This window comes from Triturus cristatus, chromosome 4_1 (genome assembly GCF_964204655.1).
Source record: "Triturus cristatus chromosome 4_1, aTriCri1.1, whole genome shotgun sequence".
Lineage (NCBI taxonomy): Eukaryota > Metazoa > Chordata > Amphibia > Caudata > Salamandridae > Triturus > Triturus cristatus.
Genome location: NC_140585.1, coordinates 130,407,835 through 130,430,429, shown reverse-complemented (window position 1 = coordinate 130,430,429; position 22,595 = coordinate 130,407,835). Strand labels below are relative to the sequence as shown.

General features: G+C 45.9%; 1 protein-coding gene and 1 non-coding gene across 3 annotated transcripts in view; both read right to left on the bottom strand.

The window, feature by feature from the left end:
- Positions 1-21,725, bottom strand: part of METTL17 (methyltransferase like 17) — a 195,040-nt gene extending 173,315 nt beyond the window's left edge. The window contains exons 1-2 of one of the 2 annotated variants that reach the window (XM_085651776.1): positions 21,543-21,725; positions 2,295-2,448 (exon numbers count right to left, since the gene is read on the bottom strand). In XM_085651776.1, coding sequence (XP_085507902.1) covers positions 2,295-2,448; positions 21,543-21,617 — 229 coding nt within the window. In that variant the 5' untranslated portion in view covers positions 21,618-21,725. Of the gene's footprint in view, positions 1-2,294; positions 2,449-20,594; positions 20,859-21,542 lie in introns of those variants that run through there. The other variant, XM_085651777.1, reaches the window with a different exon arrangement.
- LOC146847640 (Nuclear RNase P) lies at positions 20,546-20,850 on the bottom strand. The gene has a single exon (XR_014959033.1).
- Positions 21,726-22,595: the final 870 nt, after the last annotated feature.

Sequence of the window (22,595 nt, the reverse complement as noted above, 5' to 3'; positions counted from 1 at the left end):
CAAAATCAGCCCCCTGCACCAAAATCGTCGCCAGTGATGTAAATAAGTACTATGAAGCAGAAGTGAGTACAAACGTCTTTATTCTGTCATCCACTCTCCGTAACTGCCAGAGGCATGCCAACATTGTAAGGCGAACTCCAACGGAACGTTCCAAGGAAAGGGGGGGGGGGAGGAGAAGAGACTGTACCAAGGGGTGGGAGTGGGGAAAAAGGAAGGGAAGATTACAACACCAGGATGCTTGTTTCTGGTCCAGGGAGGACCCGGCTCTGCAGTTCGGGCTGGACCGTTCCAATGAGGGTCAGGGTCAAGACTGAAATGCATATGGCTAGGTCCAAACCAGGATGGTGTAGTGAGCAAAAGAACAATGGATTTAACCCAGATCTCTTGATTGGTGGTGAATGTTTGATTCATTCAGCATTCAGTCCATCATTTGTTGACTCAGCGCATTTCCAGCTGAAGAAGGCAGTTCTGGTAGGTCTGTGGTAGTGGGGTACGGGTATGCTGAAACTCACAAGGGCTTGGTATATTCAAGTCATAGTTGCTGGTTTTCGACTGTGATTTTGGTGAAGGAGAAAATCATGTCCCATAAGTGTCTGGCAGTGTGGGTGGGTTCGGTAACGTGCTGGGTGAGGGCAAGGTTTCTACCAAAAGTCAGAGTTTGGGTCGGCGTGGCCCTCTACGTGAAAGTTATGGTCTCCGAGGAAGATGAAGGGGCTGGTGTTGATGAGTCGTACGACAAAGTCAGGGATGTTGCTGGTAAAATTGGTGTGATGTCCTGGTTGTCTGTATACAAGGATTTCGCCCAGGAAGAATTTAGTTGCAACACTAATCTTGAACGTGAAGTGTTTCATATAGTTGGTGGGGCTGTCCATGTAGTGGATGCAGTGGATGGTAGCTTTGAAAATGATGCCGAATCCACCCCCAGGCTTGTGCTGATGGTTTTGCCTGGCGATCTTGTAGCCAGTGGGGACAGCTGGAGCGATGTCTGGTGCAGAAGTAGGGTTTAGCCAAGTTTACATGAGGAAGAGCAGGTCGACAGCATGGTCGTGCAGCAGGTCCCATATGTCTTAGGCAGGTCTGGTGAGTGAACATGTTGAGTAGCATGCATGAGAGTGTGAAATGTGTGGGTGGAGTTTGATCTGTGTGAGTGGGTGGCTGGTTTGATTTAGTGTCAGCGAGTGAGGCACTGTGTGTTGTTGGTGAGGGAGTGGTTGGTGTATGGTGTGGAGAGTGCATGGGAACACTCCGTCCATGTGTTGTGTGGTGTGGTGTGGCAGCAGTGCGGCGAGCAACGGCTGGGTTGAGAGCCCAGAGGAGTGCTGCAGAGTATTGGTGGGTAGGAAGAGAACCACGGTTCCTGGCGCTTGACGCGGTCCAGGCACAGATTGACTTGCCTTTGGTATTCCTTCGGCATGCCAGTCTCGTGTTCACTGCAAGTCAGCAGTACAGCCACTATTAAGTAGGTCCAAAGAGGGAGGAGAAGCTGGTCTATAAATACGACTACTGTTATCCCATAATGAAATTTAGAAGAAAACTTCTCAAGAACATTAGATGAACTTCAAAGTAGAAAACACAGAAATACACGGAATGCTGCTTATCTAGACACAAGATTGAAGTCTTAAGAGTGTCAACAGCCGAGCACTGCTTGACACATGACATGTACTGCTTCTCGTCTGTTATAACGGTTATGTACACCAGAGAAATTCAAGTCCTTGGGAATAATACATACAAATCTCCCTTCCGAAGTGAAGTAAAATGGTGTGACTCAAATAAGGGGGCAAATCAAAGAATTCACTTCCTGCATCCATTCAGAGTATCGCAGGCGGGAAAAGCGACGGTGAACCTTATCTTTGCTCCATGTGGTGGAACACAAAGGAGGAAATCCTGCAGCCTGCATTTTACATGCCTGCTTTAAGCGTACATTGGGCATGGAAAAGGGAAGAAAATGTACGGGGGCAGTCTACAGAGAAAAGTAATAGGGACACAGAGGCAGAAAGCACTCCGAGACATATCCAATAAGAGCAAAGAATTCAGATGTGTATGCATAAAGATGAAATGAGGGTCCAGCACCTTCAATATACTAGGTGCATGGAGGGAAAGGGCAGAGACAAAATAGGCAGAAAGAGACAGAAAGGGTATGGAAATACAGGAAATAGGCACAGAGGTGTTAAGAGGCAAAAGAGGCACAGAAGCACATTGAAGAGCACAAAACAAAATAACACAGGAGCAAGGGGGCACAAAATTCTATGTTTCGACAAAAATATTACCAGAGCGAATAATAAAGTCATATTTACTTTGCACAAGGAGCTGGGCACCATCCATCACATCTGGTGGTACGGTCACTTTTTTAAGTTTGAGTATTCCAGGATGTTGCCGATGAGGGACACGCTGTAGAAACTGTGAAGTGTTATCAACCTGTGGACCATCCAGAAGAGCCATTGCAAGGCCCTACATTGAAGCAAGAGAGAATGATCATTACAAAGCAAGTTATTAAACGTGGTCACCTGCAAGGAAAACGCACAATAACAACATGCACAGTGAGTTGGAGACATCGGTACAAATAAACTTAAAGTGAAGAGGAGTTCAAGACCTAATTGTTTCCTTGGTACAGTGCCCCTACCGTCACACCTTCATTTGAAGGTTCCATTGAAGACATGCTTACCTTTTAGCATGTTCTGTAGCCATCTTTGGGAACCTCAATCTGCTGAGGTGCAACCTTGTTGTGTCTGACATGTGACTTCATAAGGCCAGACTATGAATACTGTAACTGAGCAGATTCGTGGTATACAATGCACATAAGCCGCCTATTTCACAAACTTTTGACAAATGGAGACAGGCAGATTTGTAGGCATTGTTGTCATGATCTACACAGGAATCACCACTGACACATTCTTCTACTTCAACCCAGCACTGGCCCAAGAAAAACAAGCTATGGTATAATTACAGAGGTCCAGCTGCAGATACCAAAGTCCTGCTTCAGCAATACGAAGTGTGCTCAGACATTTTTTAAGCATTTTTGAAAGTTAAACCTACCATATTTGTGGCATTATCAACAGAGGTCCAAGTGGGCAGGATAGGATAGGCACGTCATGCCCAAACTTTATTAATGTATGATAACCAGTTCCCCTACTTTGTGTGAAAAGACAATTGTCCCAGAACAGTTAATTAAGATAATTTAAATGCTTCAGCTGCTGTCTCAGGCAGGGAGTCTCCTGTGCTGTGAAATCGAAGAGGGCAGACAGTTTAAAAAAGAAACAAAACATACTTGCCAGGGTGTCTGCTTGCATGAAAGAAATGTGAATGTGCTCAACTGGTTAATCTGTGTTGGAAAACGAGGCAGTATCTGTGCGGCCTGCACAAACAATATGACTACATTTGTCCTTCACTGGGAACCAAACACCCAGTTGTAGAGTCTGACTCTCAGAGGGCAGCGTTGCAGAGCAGTCTGTGGCTTACTCAAGGGAGGTGGTGTGGGCTAGTAATCGCCATTTGCAGGTGCGCAGAAATAACACTCAATAATTGATTGTCCAGTCTGTACTTTGCTTTATAAAAGTAAGAGTACATTTATTAAACACACACACTACTCAATACTATGCACCAATTTACAAATATACATAAGCTGTTGGAAATTACTTTGTGACATTGCATAACATCTCCACCCCTCCCACAGGGTGGTTGGGGGTCAAGTACCACCACTCCCATGTATGCACATCATCTTGCCCCCAATGCAGTTAGTTGAACATAACCTGCAGCAAGGGCCCTGTGCACTGGCACCATCCCAGTGGCGACTCACCCCATTATCTCAACAAGCATTTAAAATAGGTAACCCTGCCTTGGCGACACACGACCCTTACTGAGCAGTTCCTACTGACCATGAAGTATACACCTCTACATCTTAAGGGCTAGCAGTCTGGGTTCTTCAACTAAGCGCAGCAGCAAGAATACATGTTTAAGTATCACCTTGGAATGACAGTACTCATCACATTTGTGGATCATTAGAATGCATTGCAATTACAGCCCCTAAAGGCATCACAGATGAATCACAGGATTACGCATATACAGTCAGACACCCTAGCAGGAACGTCTGGCAACATAACCTCACTTCGCTTACGACATCACCTTACACATGTGACTTACAGTCCCTTTAAAAGAAAGAACCCTGGCAACTGCTCTTCTCCTGCAGTTGCACCACTTCACTTTAAAAGGAATCATAGGATTACGTAAATACAGCCAGACCCCCTAGCAGGAAAGTCCAGCAACATAACCCCATTTAGCTTAACATCACCTTACACAGGTACTTCATCTTCCACATGTGACTTTCAGTCCCTCTAAAAGAAATAACGTTAGTAAATGCAGTTCTGGTGCAATTACACCTCGTCACCTCCAGGGGATGCCCTTCTCTAGACATCCCCAACTCAGCCCTTCATCCCTTGGTGCACTTCTCAATACACCTCCAGTTGTAGAACAAAAGTTCCAGCCCAGGTGGTGTTAAAATGCTGGCTGAGCCCTTGAGGGGTTATTCTTTTTCAGTCCCCATGAGACTTAGGGAGGGACTTCCATTTTTCGTGCTGGGGGAAACTGCGTTCTCCTGCAGCTCCCCAGGCACCTGGGCACACATGCAGTGGTGATCCAGCTCTCCGGGGGCCACCACAAGCAGAAAAACGCTGGTTTCCCCTTGCAGGCCGGTCCAGGTCTGCAAGGCATTATAGGGGCTCCTGCTTATTTGATGAGCGGCTCTCCCGCTGTGCCGTGGAGAGCCACGCTATCAGTCCTCTGCCGTATTCCTGTGCCTCAGTGGGGGGCCCGTTCCCACCCTGACCCCCAGGGGAGTGTAAGCGGCTCGAGGAGCCCACCCCCGGCCATTCTGCCTCTTTTCGGGGGCCCAGTCCCACCCGGGCCCCGAGGGGGCCGCCAGGACACGCCATCATCAGGGCCCAGAGATGGGGTTCCAGGCCCAGACAGACGCTTCGGGCCCGGGGATGGGGTCCTGGTCCCCTTGTCCCCTCTTTACTCCCCGACGGACGCTTCTTCGCCGGGGGCCAGGGTAGGCTCCTGGTCCCCCAGTGGGAATTTGTTCACAGGGAGCACGACGGCGCTCCCCGGCTTTGCTTCGGGGCCCGGCGATGGGGTCCCGGGCCCCCAGAGACCTCCTCGCGGGAGGCGCAACGGCGCCCCCTGCCCTCCGCTGTCGCCGGGGGCCAGGGTGGGATCCTGGCCAATTTACTTCGTGTTGGGGGCAGCCCTCGGGACCTGACCCACCCCAGGGGCATCTTCTGGACCGGCGGCGGAGCCCCACGCGCTTCGGTCAGCCAAAGGTCGTCTACCTTCTGGGGGCCCTATCTCAGGCCCCAGGGGACCGATCTTGTCGCTTTTGGCCTCTTCTTGCTCCTGGTGGCGCTCCCCAGCCACTGGCAGCACTCTCCTTCGCCCTCTTCGTCTCCAAGAGGGTGGATGCAGCAGAGAGCTGTCTTCACTGGCTCCCTGCGCCAGCCTTTCGCCTGTCTCCCCTCCTGGGCCTCTCTTCTCCCTGTGAAGAGGCCCCTGCTTCTGCGCACTGGTCCTGGTCTCTTCTCCTGGCGCTGTTCAGGGTCCTGGGACAGTCAGGGGGTTGCTCCTTCCAACTGCCCTTTGCGCCAGGCTCCAGCACCCTCTGCCTCAGCAGACCTCAACCCAGAGAGAGCTTCTCTTCCTGTGCAAGTTCTTTTAAGAAGATGGGGAGGGGGCTGGCAGGAAGTCTCTGTTTGCCCTATCACACAGCGACACATCACTTCTCTGCCCCTGCTCCCTCCATTTGCCCAGGCCTCTGGGTTGGTTCAAGATGGCGTCATCCAGGGTGTCCTGCCACATGGTCTCTGTAAAAGCCCCTTCCCCCCAGAGCTGCCTTTTCCCTGGTGCAGCCTGGTGCCTGGCACCCAGTGATGGCTGCTGATGGATGAGCCTGTAGCTCCACCCATCTTCTCCTCCTTGGAGAGGAGGCCTTAGCTCGTGGAAGAAAGGTTATCAATCCAGCCAGCTGAGGGCAGGCCCCAGCCAGGCCCTGGTTATGGCAGACTCCGAGAAATATGACATTTCTGGATGACCCAAAAGCAGTACAAATATGACTTTGGACTCTGCAGAATACTTATTCTCACACCCGTTACAGTGGACGTTAGTGCGTGTCTGGAATCTGTAGGCCTTAGGAAAGTTAATCTATAATCTAGCCCATGGGCTCCACATCCCCATAAGGGAATAATGATGTGAAAAACGCAGTAAAACACACTGACTTTCCCTGGCATGTTTCTTCCCAGTGTATAAAGCCTATTCCATGTCACTACCCAATTCTGCATAAGTCCTGCCACACCATTCACCCTGTATCTGCCCTGGGGCTGCGCACGCCAGGAACCCCCCCTGCGCAGCCCGCACACGCATGTACACATGTGCCTGCATGTAACTAGCCTGATGTCCCTCACTCCTGCTGCTGCGCAGCGGCCTGGTCAAGCCAGGGGGACACCAGTAAAATCCCCATGCAGTCTCTTTCATTATGAGTTCACTGTGGGTGAGTCCCAACTTATGAGGCTCCCCCACAGTAAAAGCTCAACAATTAGGTGCTCAAAAAGCGAAAAATCCGGGCGGCCCATGGTGTCAGAACCACCTTCTAACACTCTGCAAATGTAAAGGGTGCTTGGAAGACAGTATTGGGTTTAACTGATGGAATCCCTTGAACCTTCCTGATGACACAGATTTGTTTTTGAGTGGTACAGCAAGGGGGTTACCGGCTGAGCTGTGAAGTCTGTCATTTTTTGGGACAGTTCTATAAAATAAAAAATTGCACTATGTACAGTCTGGGTGTTAGCCCGGTCAACCTTAAGGAGGTCTTCCCCCAAACCTTTTGCCTTCCTCCTCCATTTTTACTGATTTTGTCTTTGCTGGCCTTAGGACTGGGACAGTTATATAAATACAAAATTGTACTCAGTACAGTTTGGGTGTTAGACATACCAGCCTTTGGGTCGTCTTCCTTCAAACCTTCTTTCTCCACGTTTACTGATCTCATCTTTGCTGGATTTAGGACTGTGCATGTTACCACTGCTAAACAGCGCTAAAGTCCAAACGCTTACTCCTTAAAAGATGGTAACATTGGCTCATACCCAATTGGCACAATTAATTTACTTATAAGTCCTCAGTAAAGTGGCAAAACATGTGCCCAGGGCCTGAATATTAAATGCTACTAGTGGGCCTGAAGCACCGATTGCATCACCCACTGAAGTAGCCCCTGCCTGCTATTGCAGCATGTGTGTGCATTTGTACACTGTCATTTCGGCCTAGCAAAATAAACCTTTTTCAATGCCCAAATCTTCCTTTTTAATACATATAAATCACCCCCAGGGGAGTCCAAGAGTGCAGGGTGCAATGTTGTAAAAAAGTAGGACAAGTACTTTTAAGTTTTACATGTCCTGGTAGTGAAAGACTCTTACAGTATTTTTTTTTACTAATGAAAGGCCTATCTCTCCCATAGGATTACACTGGAGTTACCTTATTACATTTTACAAAGGGGAACAGGTAAGCAGTTCATGTTTGGTGTAACTGGAATTTGAATTTAAAATCCTGACTTATGGCGAAGTCGGGTTTTAAATTACAATTTTGTAAATGCCACTTTTAGAAAGTTGGCACTTTCCTGCCTTAGCTATTTAGTGCCTGTCCCTGGTTACATGACTAGGTGTAGCTGAAAGTTGAGCTTTGTGTATTCCTCCTAGACAGCCACACACATTAGGGATCTTATGTGTGCCTGGACGGGCCATCTCTAGAAGGAAGGAGCTTGGCACAGCCCCACTTACACATGAACGTTGCGTTTCCTGCCTCCACACAAAGGGCTGAATATCCCCTGTTGTTAGTCTGGAGCCAGGACAGGGAAGGCAGGATGCCTGGGAACTTTGAAGAGAAACCTTTAAAGCTTCTTCCAAACTTTAATAAAGGCACAGCTTCGTATAAATACTGGACCTCAGACACCATAATCCAGTACACATCTGGACCTGTGGATACTCCGCCAGGAAGGAATGCGGAGCTGCAGCTGCTGAAGGACTGCCACTCAGCCAGACTACTGCCTTGATGTGAAGACCTGCTGTCCTTTTGCCCAAGTAAGAACTGGACCTGCAACTTCATCCTTGAACCCAGGACACCAGAGTGACTCCAAGGGCTAGTCAGCTGGCCTCCTGATCTGAGCCTCTGGGACATAAAAGGCTCTCCAACATCCTTAACCAGCCCCTGGACCCGGCTGCAGTGAGTTCTTGATCCCCAAGTGGTGCCCTTTAGGTCCTGAACCCTTGTCCTGAACCCTTGGTCTGGCTCAAGGGAGCTGAATTACAGCACTTGGGCTCCTCTCTGCTGTGAACGGGCCCATTCACACTGAGATCTCGCCACTCGCACTGCGATTCAACGCAAAGCCTAGCAGCCGCCCCTTCGTGCTACAGCTTCGACTGCTACTTTGGGACCGCCAACGCGAAGCTCCAGCAACGCCTGCCCATGATGCCAGCCTACTGTGTTAAATGCAATTTTAAAATAATGACTTACATATTCACTGTACTTTCCGTCACAGGATGGGACCTCGTAGCACTAAAAATATTCAAGTCACTATTCTTCACTGCACCAACCAAGATTACATTCTTTTGTTCTCTGGTTACACACACAGACCTCTGCAGTGCATTAACCAATAGAGGTTTTGTGACCTTTAGTGTATTTCCCACTGATTACCTTAACTTTATTGATTTTTCATTTAAGCTGCACATTATTTTATATGTAGTTAGCTGAAGGTGAAACACCAAAAGTAGTACAGAATATTTTGTTATTTTTAGCCACACCTTTGACCCCGCGCTCAATAACCGTGCCTCCATTGAATGCAGCAGTTCAGTTCCCATACTTTTTTTAATGCACTTTGACCGCTGATTATTAACAACAAATTAACACAGGCAATGGCAATCATTTGGACTTCTGCACACTGAAAATATGTTTGCAGATTAGAGTACTACAAACAAATGGCAGGACATGGGTCCAAGAAGTACACACATTTCCTAATTAAGACGGAATCTTATGCTGCTGCTGCCTACATTGCACCGGTTCTGTAGGAGATGCAGCATACACAGCTGCCACTTGCACTGTAACCGTTGTTTGTATAAGTGAAGGATGTGCTGCTGCTGTTCTTGCGGTGCCGGCAAGGTATGACAATTGGCTGTACTGAAAACCTCTTCTATGATACAAAATCCAAAGTAAATGGCAGTGCCATACGAGAAAGTGGCAAAGCACAGCAACATGCAACGCTTGGTGGGACGATATATGATCAGTGCTGAGAGATTTTAAGATTGCTTTTGTGGGACAAGAAAGACTTGGAGGAAGCTATCATTGGGGTGTTTGGCTGATGCTATTAAAGGTCCCAACAAGCGCAGTTGGGTGGCAGAAACACTATTTCTAGTCATTTGCATATAGCTGGTTAGAGCATTGTTGTGAATTGGCATCCTGGATTTTAAGCCTCTATGCTGCCAAAATAGAAAGAACTCTACACAACTTAAGATATTGCCCACTTAAATTAAGTGGCTATCCAATATAATATTGCAATATGCTGACAACACTATTTTATAAAGCCTACTGTCGGCTTAAAACAACTTTTAAAGGGGTTGAAGAAAATATATTGCTAGGCCAATGCCTTAAAGGTTAAAGCTGCAAAATCTACTATTTTGTTATTTGATAGGAAGTTCTAAAAAACGATATTTAATGGTCAACCAAGACTGAGAGCATTATCGTATGAAAATATAGTTTTGCAGTTCCACGACTAAGATAAGATACCATCTTGCATCTTTGAAACCAAAATAAGATTTGTTAAAATTTGAATTGTGGAACTTATTCAAGGCAATGGCATGAAAACTGCTAAAAGTAGTCAAACTTAAATTCATGCCTGCCATTACCTGCTGTAATGAAGCATATCTGGGTTGTTTTACAACCTAGATTGACTCTACAGGAAATCTGGAATTTCCTACAATGCCTTCAGATGTTTTGTAAAAGGTTTCAGGGGGGGAAATCATTTAACAGTGTCCTTATAAGCTTTTACGTAAAGAAGCACGCAGACACAGTGCTTAATTGGTACCCCACATGTATTTAAGGTTAAATGATCAACTGTCCAAGATTTTAATTTGGACTACCAAACCTGTACGAGCAGTGACTTTGAAAGCTTAAAATTTACATTTTTGTGCTAGCTGTCTTGAATCAGCATGGCACGTATTACACCTTTATCTAGCTTTGCAAATTGTTGTAACTTTCATTTGATAGGTCGGAATTAACTAATCAATGTCAAAGTGCACTTGAGCAACGTTTTGGCAGTACAGATATGTAGTTTGCTGTTGATAATGGTCCTGAGGTTCTTGGTCTGGTTGGTGGGTGTTGCTCCTAGCTCTGTTGGCCACCAGGTAGAGTCCCACAGTCAAGTGCTGTTCCCACAGATCATGATTCCGGTTAGGTCGGTGTTCAGCTTTAGATGGATGCCCTTCATGGCAATTTAAGTCAAGCAGGCATTGAACTTGATCCGGGTAATGGGTGTGTTGTCAGTGAGTGAGAGAATGAGTTGTTTGTCATTGGCGTAGGAGAGAACGCGGATATCGAGAGAGCGGATGATGATGGATAGAGGGAGCATGTACGCATCAGGCTCAGGGAGGATCCTTGCAGAACTCTGCAGATGAAGTTGAGGATGTCCGAGGTACATGTTGTCAGGCTGAGTGACTGGGTCCTTCGCGTCAGGAAGGAACAAATCCATCGGAGTGTGTGTCCTTGGATTCCAGTGTCGTGTAGGCGTTGAATGAGGATGGGGTGGAGTGGGAGACTGTGTCAAATGCTGCGGAGAAGTCCAGGAGGATGAATACCGCCGTGTCTCCTCTGTCCATCAAGTGAATGCCATCTGTGCAGGCAATGAGGGCAGTTTCTAGGCTATGGTTGGATCTGAAACCAGACTCAGTGTTGTTGAGGAATTGGTAGCTGTTGAGGTGTTTGCTGATGATCACACAACATAAAGCAGCTCAACAATATCATGCATTCAGTGAGCAACATTATTATAAGTTCTGTAAAGCAGGGCTGGTATTCAAATCATAGTTCGATAGAACTTGCATTTTGTTTAGGCTTGTATGGCGTTAACTTGCCACAACAGAATTCTCATACATTTTAGAGTTTTATTGTACTTATGTTTTTAACTTGTACACATTTGAGTCAATTTAACTTTTGTCAGTTTAAGTTAATTTACTTTTTGCCCCTCTCTTCCCATATCTCTCTTTTTCACCTTCTAGAGTACACTATTAACCTCCCGTCCTCTATATCTACTTTCCTCTTATACATTCTCTCCACTTCTGCTCATCATCTCTCTCTTCCATTCTCCCCATCACTGTGCGCTCCGTCTTTCCTCTACCTCCTCTTCGCATTCAATCCTTTTTAGTAATTTGTCAGTTGCCATCATTCCTTTGCCTTTATTTTCCATTGTTCTCCTCCTCCCCACTCCTCCTTTTTTGTACTACCCCATCTTTTCACTTCAGCCATTGTCTTGTTTCAAGATCTATTATTTCCTTTTATGCCCTTGCTTTCTTCTGCTCCCAATTTCGGACTATTGCTAGTCTTTCTTCTGTTTTCTCTTCTCTCTAAAGTCCTATGTTTTTAGACCCTCACTTTCTTCCCTCATTATCTCCGACTCTTCCCTGTTCCTCTGTGTTCCTCTCTTCTGCCTCCTGTCTTCTCCCCTTTTCCACCTCACTCATTTTGCCTATTTGGCTTCTGCAGTCTCCGAGGACTTCACTCTGCTTTCCTCTTAAAGGAATAAGGGTGAAGATGGGAAGCCAAGATAAGGATCCGATTAGTACTGTAAGGTTGAACGTTGGTACACTTGATGGCCCCAAGACACAGGTGAGGACTAATACTGGAATGGATAAATAAACAGCTTAACTGGATGAGACTTGCAATTCTCAACTGCTGCTACGATTCCTCCGGGAGCAACAAGATATCACTATCTGTAAGGCATAGTTTCCCCAACCCATGGAGATGGCAATGGTATCAAAGGTCATATTATCTTTTCCTGAAATCTGCTCAAAGTCATGTGTCCTGTGAGATCCCTTTTTTTTAAAAAAATTTCTCGGTCATTTTAACGCCCTGTGATGGCATCTTTATATCTAGGACCTCTTTTGGTCAGAGTAAGATAGTAAATAAGAGCAAATATGTTCCTGGTATACATGCTGGTTACTGGTATGGTTTGTCAAAAAAAAATAAAACATTTTGGAATGGATTTATAATTTAAGACATGGATTTAGTCTTGTAGTAATGGATAGTGTAGAAGAGGATAAATAGTATTAAAAATTTTGGTATGAGAAACATCTGCTTTCTATATGGTATGCAACCTTTCCAAGAAAAAAATACTGGCCATTGGTTCTTTTTTAAAGAGTCTGAAAAGGCCCAGACTCGATACCAAACAAAACCTTATGTATTAGTTTGTAACATGACTTTTCAGCCTTTGTTTACCTAGTCAGGGATCATTAACGTAGCTCTAGAACACATATAAAAGTTTTTTGTTTTTTTTTATATGTGCTTATTAAGTATGCACAGATAAGGGCTAAAAATACCTGCTCTGGATGATTTTGCTTCTTTTCTTTACCGGCTGGAACATTAAAATACCGGTGGTGCCTATAGAAAACCAGTCAGGTGGAAACCCTAGCCTAGCATCCCACTTTGGCAAAGCTCATGTCACAAGTTGAGGGTACACGGCGTCCACCCACTATTTTCACTGGGCGGACGCTGTCCACCCTGCAAGAAGTGGTCAATGAAATCTACTGAACTTGTTCTGGTGTAATTTTCAGACTCTGTGACGCATTCAGCAGCGCCTACCCTCTGTCTGCTTTTGTTTCTAGCAGCAACGTGCAGCTGCTAGGAGGCTTTCATATTTCAGACTCCATTTGGGTCCATAACATAGCTGAATTTAAAGGCACGTCAGGCCTATTTTTGTTCCACTAACCTGACTGGGAGCTTTCGGAATCTAACAGCTAGATGCAAATCCAATGGAGGGGAAATAAAGGCACGCATCTTGTTATCTCTCCATGGGTACTTAAGAGAGGCATGCTTTTTACGTTGTTCAGTCCCTGTGTATAAGAGATATGGATGTACTGTAAGAATGTGAGATGTGTTGGTAAGTTCCAGTATGTACACAAATAAATTTGAATACTACTATTTTGTCATTTCTTTTTTATCACTACTCATCCCAATGCAGGGTGTCCGAACACTTTACATCACACGTACACATCACACATTGACATTTAATCCTATAAATGTATAAATCAATGTACAAGATGTTTTACGTAAGAGAGCGAGGGTTACAGGGTGTGGGAGTCACATGTAGTTTATAGCTTGCTGTGTTACATTAGAAAGATTACAATTCATGAACTGCGAGTAACAAAAGGATCTAGCTGTGTTAAAAGCAGTAACTCACCTAGCTACAAAAAATAAAAATCTGCATGTTAGATGTTGTGCTTGGCAGGAGACACATTAACCCTCTACACTGCGTTGATTCAGAACTGGGACCAGAGAAAACACAGGTATTTCTAGCAAATGAGTCACCCGCCAAATTTATCTTACCATTATTATTGTTTCCTGGGATTTGCTGGGCACACAAGGTGCCTCAACCCCAGAACATACATTTTAAAATGCAGACTTTACAACCAATTAAGCAGAATAGATGTACTGCTCTGTTTCTCTTTGTTTTTAACTTCTGTGTGGCAGAGTTTTTAAAATATAAATGTATAAACTGAGGTCCACATTTTGCGTTGGGTTGCATAACTTTTTTGGCAAAACGCAGCTGCAAAATCTCATTTGTTAAATCTCATAATGCGCTCAAATGTACTTATGATAGATCTGCAAAACGCATGTGAAGCCCCAAGATCTGATGTAACTTGTTGTGATGTCACTGCCTGTGAGGTCATGGGTTGTGATGTCACTTCTTGTGATGCCACGATGTGATGTCAAGCACCATGTTGTCACTTGCATACAGCTTAACTTGGTTTATTTATGTGTTTGATACAGCGCATACATTACCCGAAGGTGTCGGAGCACTTTACAAGGGAACCAGTAACATTACATAAGGACTTCAGAGTACCCCCATCTATTTCTATTTAGGTTGAGCCTAGGCAGCGCATGCGCTGCTCTGCGAGGCATGCTGTATTAGAGTATGTACTTGAAGCCCAACCTACCTTTCACACATATTTTTCATTGGCTTGCGTCATTATCCTTCCTTAATACTGGCTTCTGATTCATTAATGGGCTTTTTAGTCCCTCCCTAGTACCGCCTGGTCTTCATTTGTAACATCCCATAAGGACTGGCCCTTTTACTTCTGTTGTTACATGGTATGTTTGTTTTAGTCTGTAAGCACTATTTATTTTAATGAGTTTCTGGTACTGCAGGAACAGCATGTTTCCCTGCAACATTCAGCACACCATGCGCACTTTCAAAGCAGGTGGGCAATTGTAGCCGCTTCTTAGCAATACAATAGGTCTCAAATTTACCAATGCCAATAGCTCAAACTCTCGTAAATGCGAGATCTATTGCATTGCAAATGCTTGTGTTTATAGTACCTGAATAAGCGCCCTGTCATCAATCTGGCTTGAATAATAAGAGGGCACAAGGGGGTGTTTGTTTAACCGGCAAAGAAAGTGGCGGCAGCGATCTCGTGCCTCAAACTCAACGCGAGACATTGTGGTCCCCAGGTGTGAGGATGCCGATGGATGTACTAGTTTGCCCTGACACAAAAAAAAGCACCCAGTTTTCAACAAATAACGCATCGCATCTCTGGATAAAGGGAAGGTGTTCAACAGGCCCGGCAGCTCAGCTTCCCTTATCCCCGATATGCCAGCGAGAGAATTCTCACTTGATTGTGGAACGTTCCCTGGCACTTAGTCAATCTCGTCATCTGGCTGTAACGCCTTTCAGACAATGTGACTTCAAATTACTACCAGCTGAGATGGCTTTCGAGGTCACAACCAAACCCGATCCATTATACACTCTTGCTGTTCAGAGAGCCCCCAACCACTTTACACACACCAATTTCAGATGTATTACAATGCAATACTGCACATCAGAATCAATGAAAAACATCAAAATGACAATAAACACTTGCTGGGGAGGAGAAGCCCTTGGAAGGAGAAGGAGCAAAAGTAAGAGTTGTTATTTGGAAATGTCGAGTGGCCATAATTTTAACATGATGTATCGAGTGATGTTACATAACTGCACACTAGGGTGACCAACCGTCCGTAAATTTCACGGACTGCCTGTTATTTGGTTCTCTTGTCTGTTGTCCGTGAGAATTTCTTTCACGGACGCCTTTGGTCTGTAATTTTGCGGATGGCAGCAAGCTGTGCTGTTCCCCTGCAACGATCGATGGTCAAAGCCAGCTCGCAATTCTCTTTGAATTCTAGAGGCTACAGCAGCCCCTCCCCGACCTCGCTCAGTCTCTGGACAGGCCCATTGTCATTCTGACTGTGGATGATTATTGTTGGACTTGGCCCTTTTTACCAGAGTCATCCCTAAACTTTTTGTCTTTCTCCTAGCCTTTTCTCTAACATGGTGTTGGTGGTTTTAGGCCTCTGGGCACTTTAGTACTTCTGTCCAGTGTAAAGTGTGTGTGCTCTCTGTGTTACATATGGTAAGATTGGTCTACACCTGTTTGGCCTATTTAATTTACTTGTCAGTCCCTTGTAAAGTGGTATCTCATATACCCAGGGCTGGTAAATTAAATGCTACAGGTGGGCTTGCAGCGCTGATTGCGCCACCCACCAAAACCTAGCTCAGGCCTCTGCCATTGCAGGGCCTGTGCGCGGAGTGTTAATGCCGTTGTGACGTGGCACCTAAAGTGTGTGCCATGTCTGTGACCCCCTTTTTACTGCATGTCAGTCACTCCTAAGGTAGGCCCTAGTTAGCCCTTTGGGCAGGGTGCATTGTAAGTAAAAGAAAGGACCTTAAGTGCGTGACATGTCCTGGTAGTGACAAACAGCCATTTTGGTTTCTCACTACTGTGGGGCTGCCCTCCCATATGAATGCATTGCGGATTCAATGATAAGTGTTTCAGTGGTAATTCCTGATACGAGAGGATCAGCGTGGTCAAGTTTAGTATATTTGGAATGGTAATAATAAATGCTGCGCAATGGGGTGCACAGATTATAACTACTTTAGAAATGCCACTTTTAGAAGTTGCCATTTCTGTGTGCTACGTGTCTGCCTGCCTGATGTGAATTGCATGTCTGGCTTTTGAGTGACAGGAGCTGATGAGGTGTGTGTGACTCCAGGAGGGGCAGGGTGAGTCAGCACTAGGCTGAATGGGACATCTACATTTGGAGTAGTGGGAGGAGAAGTCCCTGAATAGGTCTGTGCTTAGCCTGTACAATGCTGGCTCCACCCCGTGTGGTGTGTCTGATCACCGAGCCCCCACCTGACAAAGGGGAAGAGGAGCCTGGTAAACAGAGTGCTCCAATTCCCCCCTGAACCAGTTTTGGCTGGTTTCCCCAAGCCCTGTGCCAGGGTAGACAATGGAATGTGGAATATAAATATAGGGGCTGTGACCCCCCTGGTTGTTGTACTGTTCCTGGACTTGTTGGGGGCTTGCTGCTGCTGGAGACCCAGGAGGAGCCGCCACAGGGGCTTGCCTCCATGCTGGAGGGCCCTGTGTGCTGGCCTCCCTGGGCCCAGCTATGCCCCATGGACCCAAGAACTTTGCCTTGTGTTTTCCAGGACTTAGCGACTTGAGAGCAATAGATTTTAATTTGCGCCAAAAGCAGAGCATGGGCTTCGCAGCACGCAGCTGCAGCCCTGTTAGAGGGAATCCCGACGTGGGGATTCCCCTGCATTTGCCGCTGTCGAGTGGGTGCCCACCCCGCTTTGTGCTTTTTATTGATGGCGGGTGCCCACACCGCGTTTGGAGTTGTTAGCGGGTGCCCACCCTGCTAGTGGGTTGATTTGTGAGGAGGGTGCTCACCCCGCACTATGGCGCTAAAAAGAAATCACCGCCGCGGCCCGGTCAAGACCAGGAAGTCGCAGGGCCTGCCGCTTGTGTCCGGAAGCCTGGAAATGCCAAGTGGGGATCCTGTGAGCTAAGGGAAGCCCAGCGTGCGCTGCAGAAGAGGAGAGTCCCCGAGGAGTGGGGGGCTCTCTGGACGCCTGCCACCTGGCTTGGAGGAGTCCTGCCCAGAAGCCCAGTGAGTGAGGCTGAAGATGGAAGAGCCCCGAGTGGAGGGGCTCAGCCGGAGCCTTGCAAAGCTCCATGCCCGACTTCCCCAGTCCCCGAGAGGGGCCAGGTTCGAGGCACATTGCCAGTGAGCGGACACGCAAGAGAGCGGGCTGCTCCAACAAAGGGGGCATTTTCTTCTTCTTGGCACCCGGAGGAGCCCGGTGATTGGGGCTCCCCCAGGACCCCTTAGTGCCAGTGCTACGATCTGTTTGGGGGCAGTTTTGTTTAGAGAGCCCCAGAGCAGGGCCTCTTTGTTTACTCACAGCTGCACCGCCGTAGCGGGCAGCTGCAACGTTGGGCACTATTATTTTAGAGTCCTAGTGGGAACTCCAGGGGCACGGTAGTGTCAGTGTCTGTTTTTCCCTCAGTTGCGCCGCCATAGCGGGCAACTGCAAAGTGGGGTACATTTGTTTACAGAGTCCCAGTGGGGACCCACCCAGAGGGCACAGCGAGTGCCAGTGCCCACATTTTTCTCCACAGCTGCACAGCAATTAGTGGCTGCTGCAATGTTTAGGCCAGGGCAGTTGCGCACTTTGGATTCTGCTGTATTGGCAGCATGCCCTGACATTATGGACATAGAGCATTTGAGCTCTCTGAGAAGGCCAGTTGGCCAGGGGGTCAGTCAGGTTGGTAGGGCGCCAGGCCCTAATGTGACCTGCTGACATGATAAATGCGATTGATGCACCCTGATTTATGCCTCTGATGTTTATGTTTAGGAGGTGATGAGGTTATTGCATAATGTGTTTATGCAGGTGAGGATATTATTACCTAATGTGTTTAGGCTTATGAGGTTGGCGCATAATGTATTTTACGCCTGATGTGATGCCGATTACATAATATGATTTATGTTGCAGGATATAATGCGGAGTACAGTGTTTTGCGAGTCATCATTGGTTGTGTTCTACATTTACTATTTGTGCTAGTGATGGTTCTGACAGTGGCCCAATTGGCCCTGTCATGTGTATATAATCCCTTGTAAATAGTGCCAGTTGGCACAGTGTAGATTGTGTGATTACTATTCTCATGTGTTTTGGATAACACAAAGGCTATTTTTATATATAACCTTGTGTGGAGTTTCTTTTGTGGTGTGCCTAGTGTGTTGCTGATGTGTGTGTGTTGCACAAACGCTTTACACATTGCCTCTGGGATAAGACTGACTGCTCGTGCCAAGCTACCAAGGGGGTGAGCAGGGGTTATCTTCAGCGTGTAACTCCCTTGCCCTGACTAGAGTGGTGGTTTCTGCCTGGCTTAGGCACATGCCCTAGCCAACTAGAAATCCCATTTCTAACACAGAAATGGACCTGTGAAACTGTGAATCTGCTTATGTAGGGGTGTCACAGGGTTAGATAACAGTGTTTATTGGCCCTTTCTGACTTCTGTGGCTCTCAGGTCAGCATAAGACAGAACAAATAAAACACAAATAATTACTGTGATGCAGCTGTCTTATTTTGACATGCACTTATGTTAGTTGTCTATTTACTAACGTACTATTGTGCGACCTCCTCTGATGCATCTGTATAATGTACCTTTTGTCCTGAATTTTGACCTTCTGTCCTTTATTTTTGTCCTGAATTTTGACCCTTTGTCCTGAATTTTGACCTTTTGTCCTGAATTTGCACCTATGCCAGTTGGTCAACCTACTGCACGCCAGCCAAATATTGGATAGGAAGGGTATGGAAGCCTGGTCATGATAGTATATGGTATTCATTTTATTTACGTTTTCCAGTGAACACCATTAGCATGAATAAGGATCTAAATCTGTGTTAATGCACTGCAGTGAAACCCATCAAAAGAACTGAAGATGGACGACAGCGCAGAAATATTAGTGAAGCAGTGGAATGACAAATTACTGAGACCACAACCTCTGAACCTCATTAAATAGGTCTCTCATTTACGATAGTTTAACCTATTGGCATTGTAAATAACAAAGACTTTTATTTATGTTTTAAAAACCAAAAACATACATAAAAGCCATTTTCATCACACAAAGGGCCCTAATCGAAAACAACACAGAGGAAAAACGTGGGGTGGCAACTGTTGAGCCCCCGGAAGTTACAGAAGGAGCAGTATGGCGATTAGCCCCTCCCAGGAAAGAATTGCACGGCACCTATAAGCCACACAATAAACTAAGAATTAACTTCCCATGAAAAGCCAGGGAATACGGACCTTTGCTAATATTTAATTTTAAAAACAATGAATTTAAGAACAAGGTCACATTTTAGATACGTTCTGGTATTACTGACCAAATGAGTCTTAAATTATTATACACGTTTAGATAAATGTATTATAATGTCATGAGATACGTATTTTATTGTAATTCTGGATAATGTACTGAAATTTTGCAAAGATTTTAAGTAATTATGCAAAAATAAAAATTCATTCATTCACTTACAATGCCAAAAGCTCAAACTCGCGTAAATGAGAGACCTATTGCATTGCAAATGCTTGTTTTGGAGTTGCCCCAGGCAAAGTCAGAAGCTAGTCACAACTCAAGCCACTTCCAAAGCAAAGCCAGTCACAATGCAATCCACTTACCAAGACCGTGGCAGCACCTGCGTTAGAGATTTGAAACAAAACCTAGGCAATTAACTGGTCAAGGAGCGACCTACACCAAGCTCATTAATATTTGTTATAGACTACAGTGCACTTAACATTTATTAAAATATTTCCATTTTTATTGATATAAATTCATATTAAAAACTGTAATTCAATAACTGATTGGACATACAGGATTATAAAACAATCAAAATACAGACAAGTATAACGTAATTCATAGTGTTATAGTTCACACATAAAAAAACAAAGCACATAATCTGCATAAAATCAATTGTTCTCAATAAAGTAGAGTGGCTAGGTGTTGGACAAATTCTCAAATTGTCTATTCCCCTTTGAGATGCCTTCTTCAGGACAGCCACAACTTAAACAGACAATAAAATCCATATAAATAACACAAATACATAAGTGCACTGAGTCAAAAGAGCCTGGGAATGATATCTAACTAACAAGGCATAAATGGTAATACTTGGTTTAATAAAACAACATGCAATTTTTGTGCAAAAACTAGTTCCAACACCCTCAAAGAACAAAAGGATTCAGAAAAGGGTACAGACAAGCCAACTATGAGGCAACAAAATTCACCCGAGCCAACAAAATTCACTTTGCTCTAAAAGCCCATAAACGATCCAAGATATGAAAAATATTTGGAATGTAAATCATTCAATGAGAAGTTGTCATACTTCTCCTGCTTTGAGAAGTATGTAATAAAAGTGAAAGAACCAAAAAAATAAAAAAGCGGGAGGAAAGTAGTCTGAATTGGGTTATGAGGCGCCATTACCTCACCTCAGCCATTGCACTCAGGGGAGTGCCAGCCGCGAGCCACTTCCAATGCCCGGAGGGGGTAAGCATCAGCGAGTACCAGATACACGGTCACGCGTCTCCTGCCGCCCCCTTTGGGCCCCGGGTCTCTGGGAGCTCGCTCCTCTTTTCAGGGGATGCCCCGCTGGGGCAGTTACCGGCTCTTGTCTCAGACCTTCCCCAAGGTTCATGAATGACATACGCACTCTGCACGTGACCTCAGTGATGAGCTTCCTCCGCTTCATACCCATACGTCTCCCACTGCTTTATATATGGCTCCATTACATGCACTTGGTAACTGAGGGTGGATTATATAATTTGAATTAAGAGTGATTGAGTGGAAATATAAAGACAGAATACTAAGGGTGTGAAATACAATTATAAAATGCACACTACCAATTCGCCAATAGCCAGGTTTCAAAATCAAAACAGATAATAGCTCGGGACTCCTAATATGTAAATCATGCTCTGACGTTTAGCCTGTCACTAGTTCCTAACCTCACACCCAATCATGGCCCACGCTATGGAACCGGCCATCTTGGAAAGGTTCGATTTTAGAGGAGCCAATTGCTTCCAGCGCACTGTGTCTTCTGTAAAGCAAAAGTACAACTTTCAGAAAATAACATGAAACCGTGAACCAGAACAGAGTGAGATTTCAATGCACACTTAGTCAGTTACCAAGGTAAGATCGTATCAAGAATTTTACCTTCCTCCAAGGAATACAAAACTACACGTTTTGTAGATGTGACTTCAAGTGTTATTACACCGTTTGCAGATAACATTATAAAACAGAAATGCCTTTCTTTATTTTGGTCGCTCTATTCTTTCCCCTAACTTATTGGAGCCTGTCGCTCTAGCCGCTATGTCACTGCGTGTATTAAGCTAGTCCTTCTTCAATGTCAGTCATACACGCTGTTTCTGTATATAACTCACCCGGTTGAGAAAGGAGGTACGGGAGCTCAATTTTAGTGCGCAAAGCAGCGCTCCACCGCCGCTCAGTGGTGACATGACGGCCAGCACCAGATACGGGGCCGTTCTTCTGCCGACAACGCGCACGTCAATGTCACCAGCCCCAGCTCCATACACAGACGCATGCGTGCTGTCGACTCACTGATAGTCGTGTATGTTGCACTGCGCAGGCGCTTGATTCGTTCGGGTGATATCCAGTGCTGCCAGATTGGATTAATTCTCGCACAATTGGGATATATTTTGCCCAATTGTGTGAGAAAACATCGTGTTGGGCGGGCTGCCGAAATTTGGGCTAGAATCTGCCCAGTGTGCGGCGGATTCAAGGCTTTGTGCTGCAGGCCATGGTTGCCCTGCTACACCCCTTTACTAACTTTAGGTGTGTCTGCCCTGCGGTCCATGCCCACAGAATATTAGTGTTTTAATGCTTGTGCAAGCAGGACTGTTGTGCCAGGAATAACAGGGAGGACGCTGGCAGGTGGGACGATTGCAGTCTGTTGTAATGTTGCTATTTCTTCTTGGAATAAGTACCACCAGGAGTAATGAAATAACATGAAATATACTTTATTTCTGATTTGCGGGAGATCGCCGGGAAAGACGCGACCTCGCGGTGTTCGAACCACCTCGCACATGCGCATTCGCCCGTCTTCACGCGTCCTCGCGCGCTACGTCACCACGTAGCGCGTGAGGACTAGAGCGCAACACTACATATCTCCCTTCTTTTATTCAAACAAAGATTTGTGGTCAATAAAGTCCCTCGGGTCGCTTAGCTACCCTCTAGTTCAAAGTCTCGGAAGTGGCTGGGTCTTACTACCACTCTGTCCGCTCTAGTGCGCCTTACCGGAGTGGAGGAATCTTCTTGGGTACCTTCCTCTGCGGAGCTTCCCGCTTGGCCTCTCGGTGTGTTCAGTTCCTCTCTCCTCGGGGTTCTACTCTCCTCTCCACTCTGTTCCTCGATCTCAGGTGTTACTTGCTCTCCATGCTCCTCGCTGCTTTCTTCTACTCTCCTGTCTTTCTCTA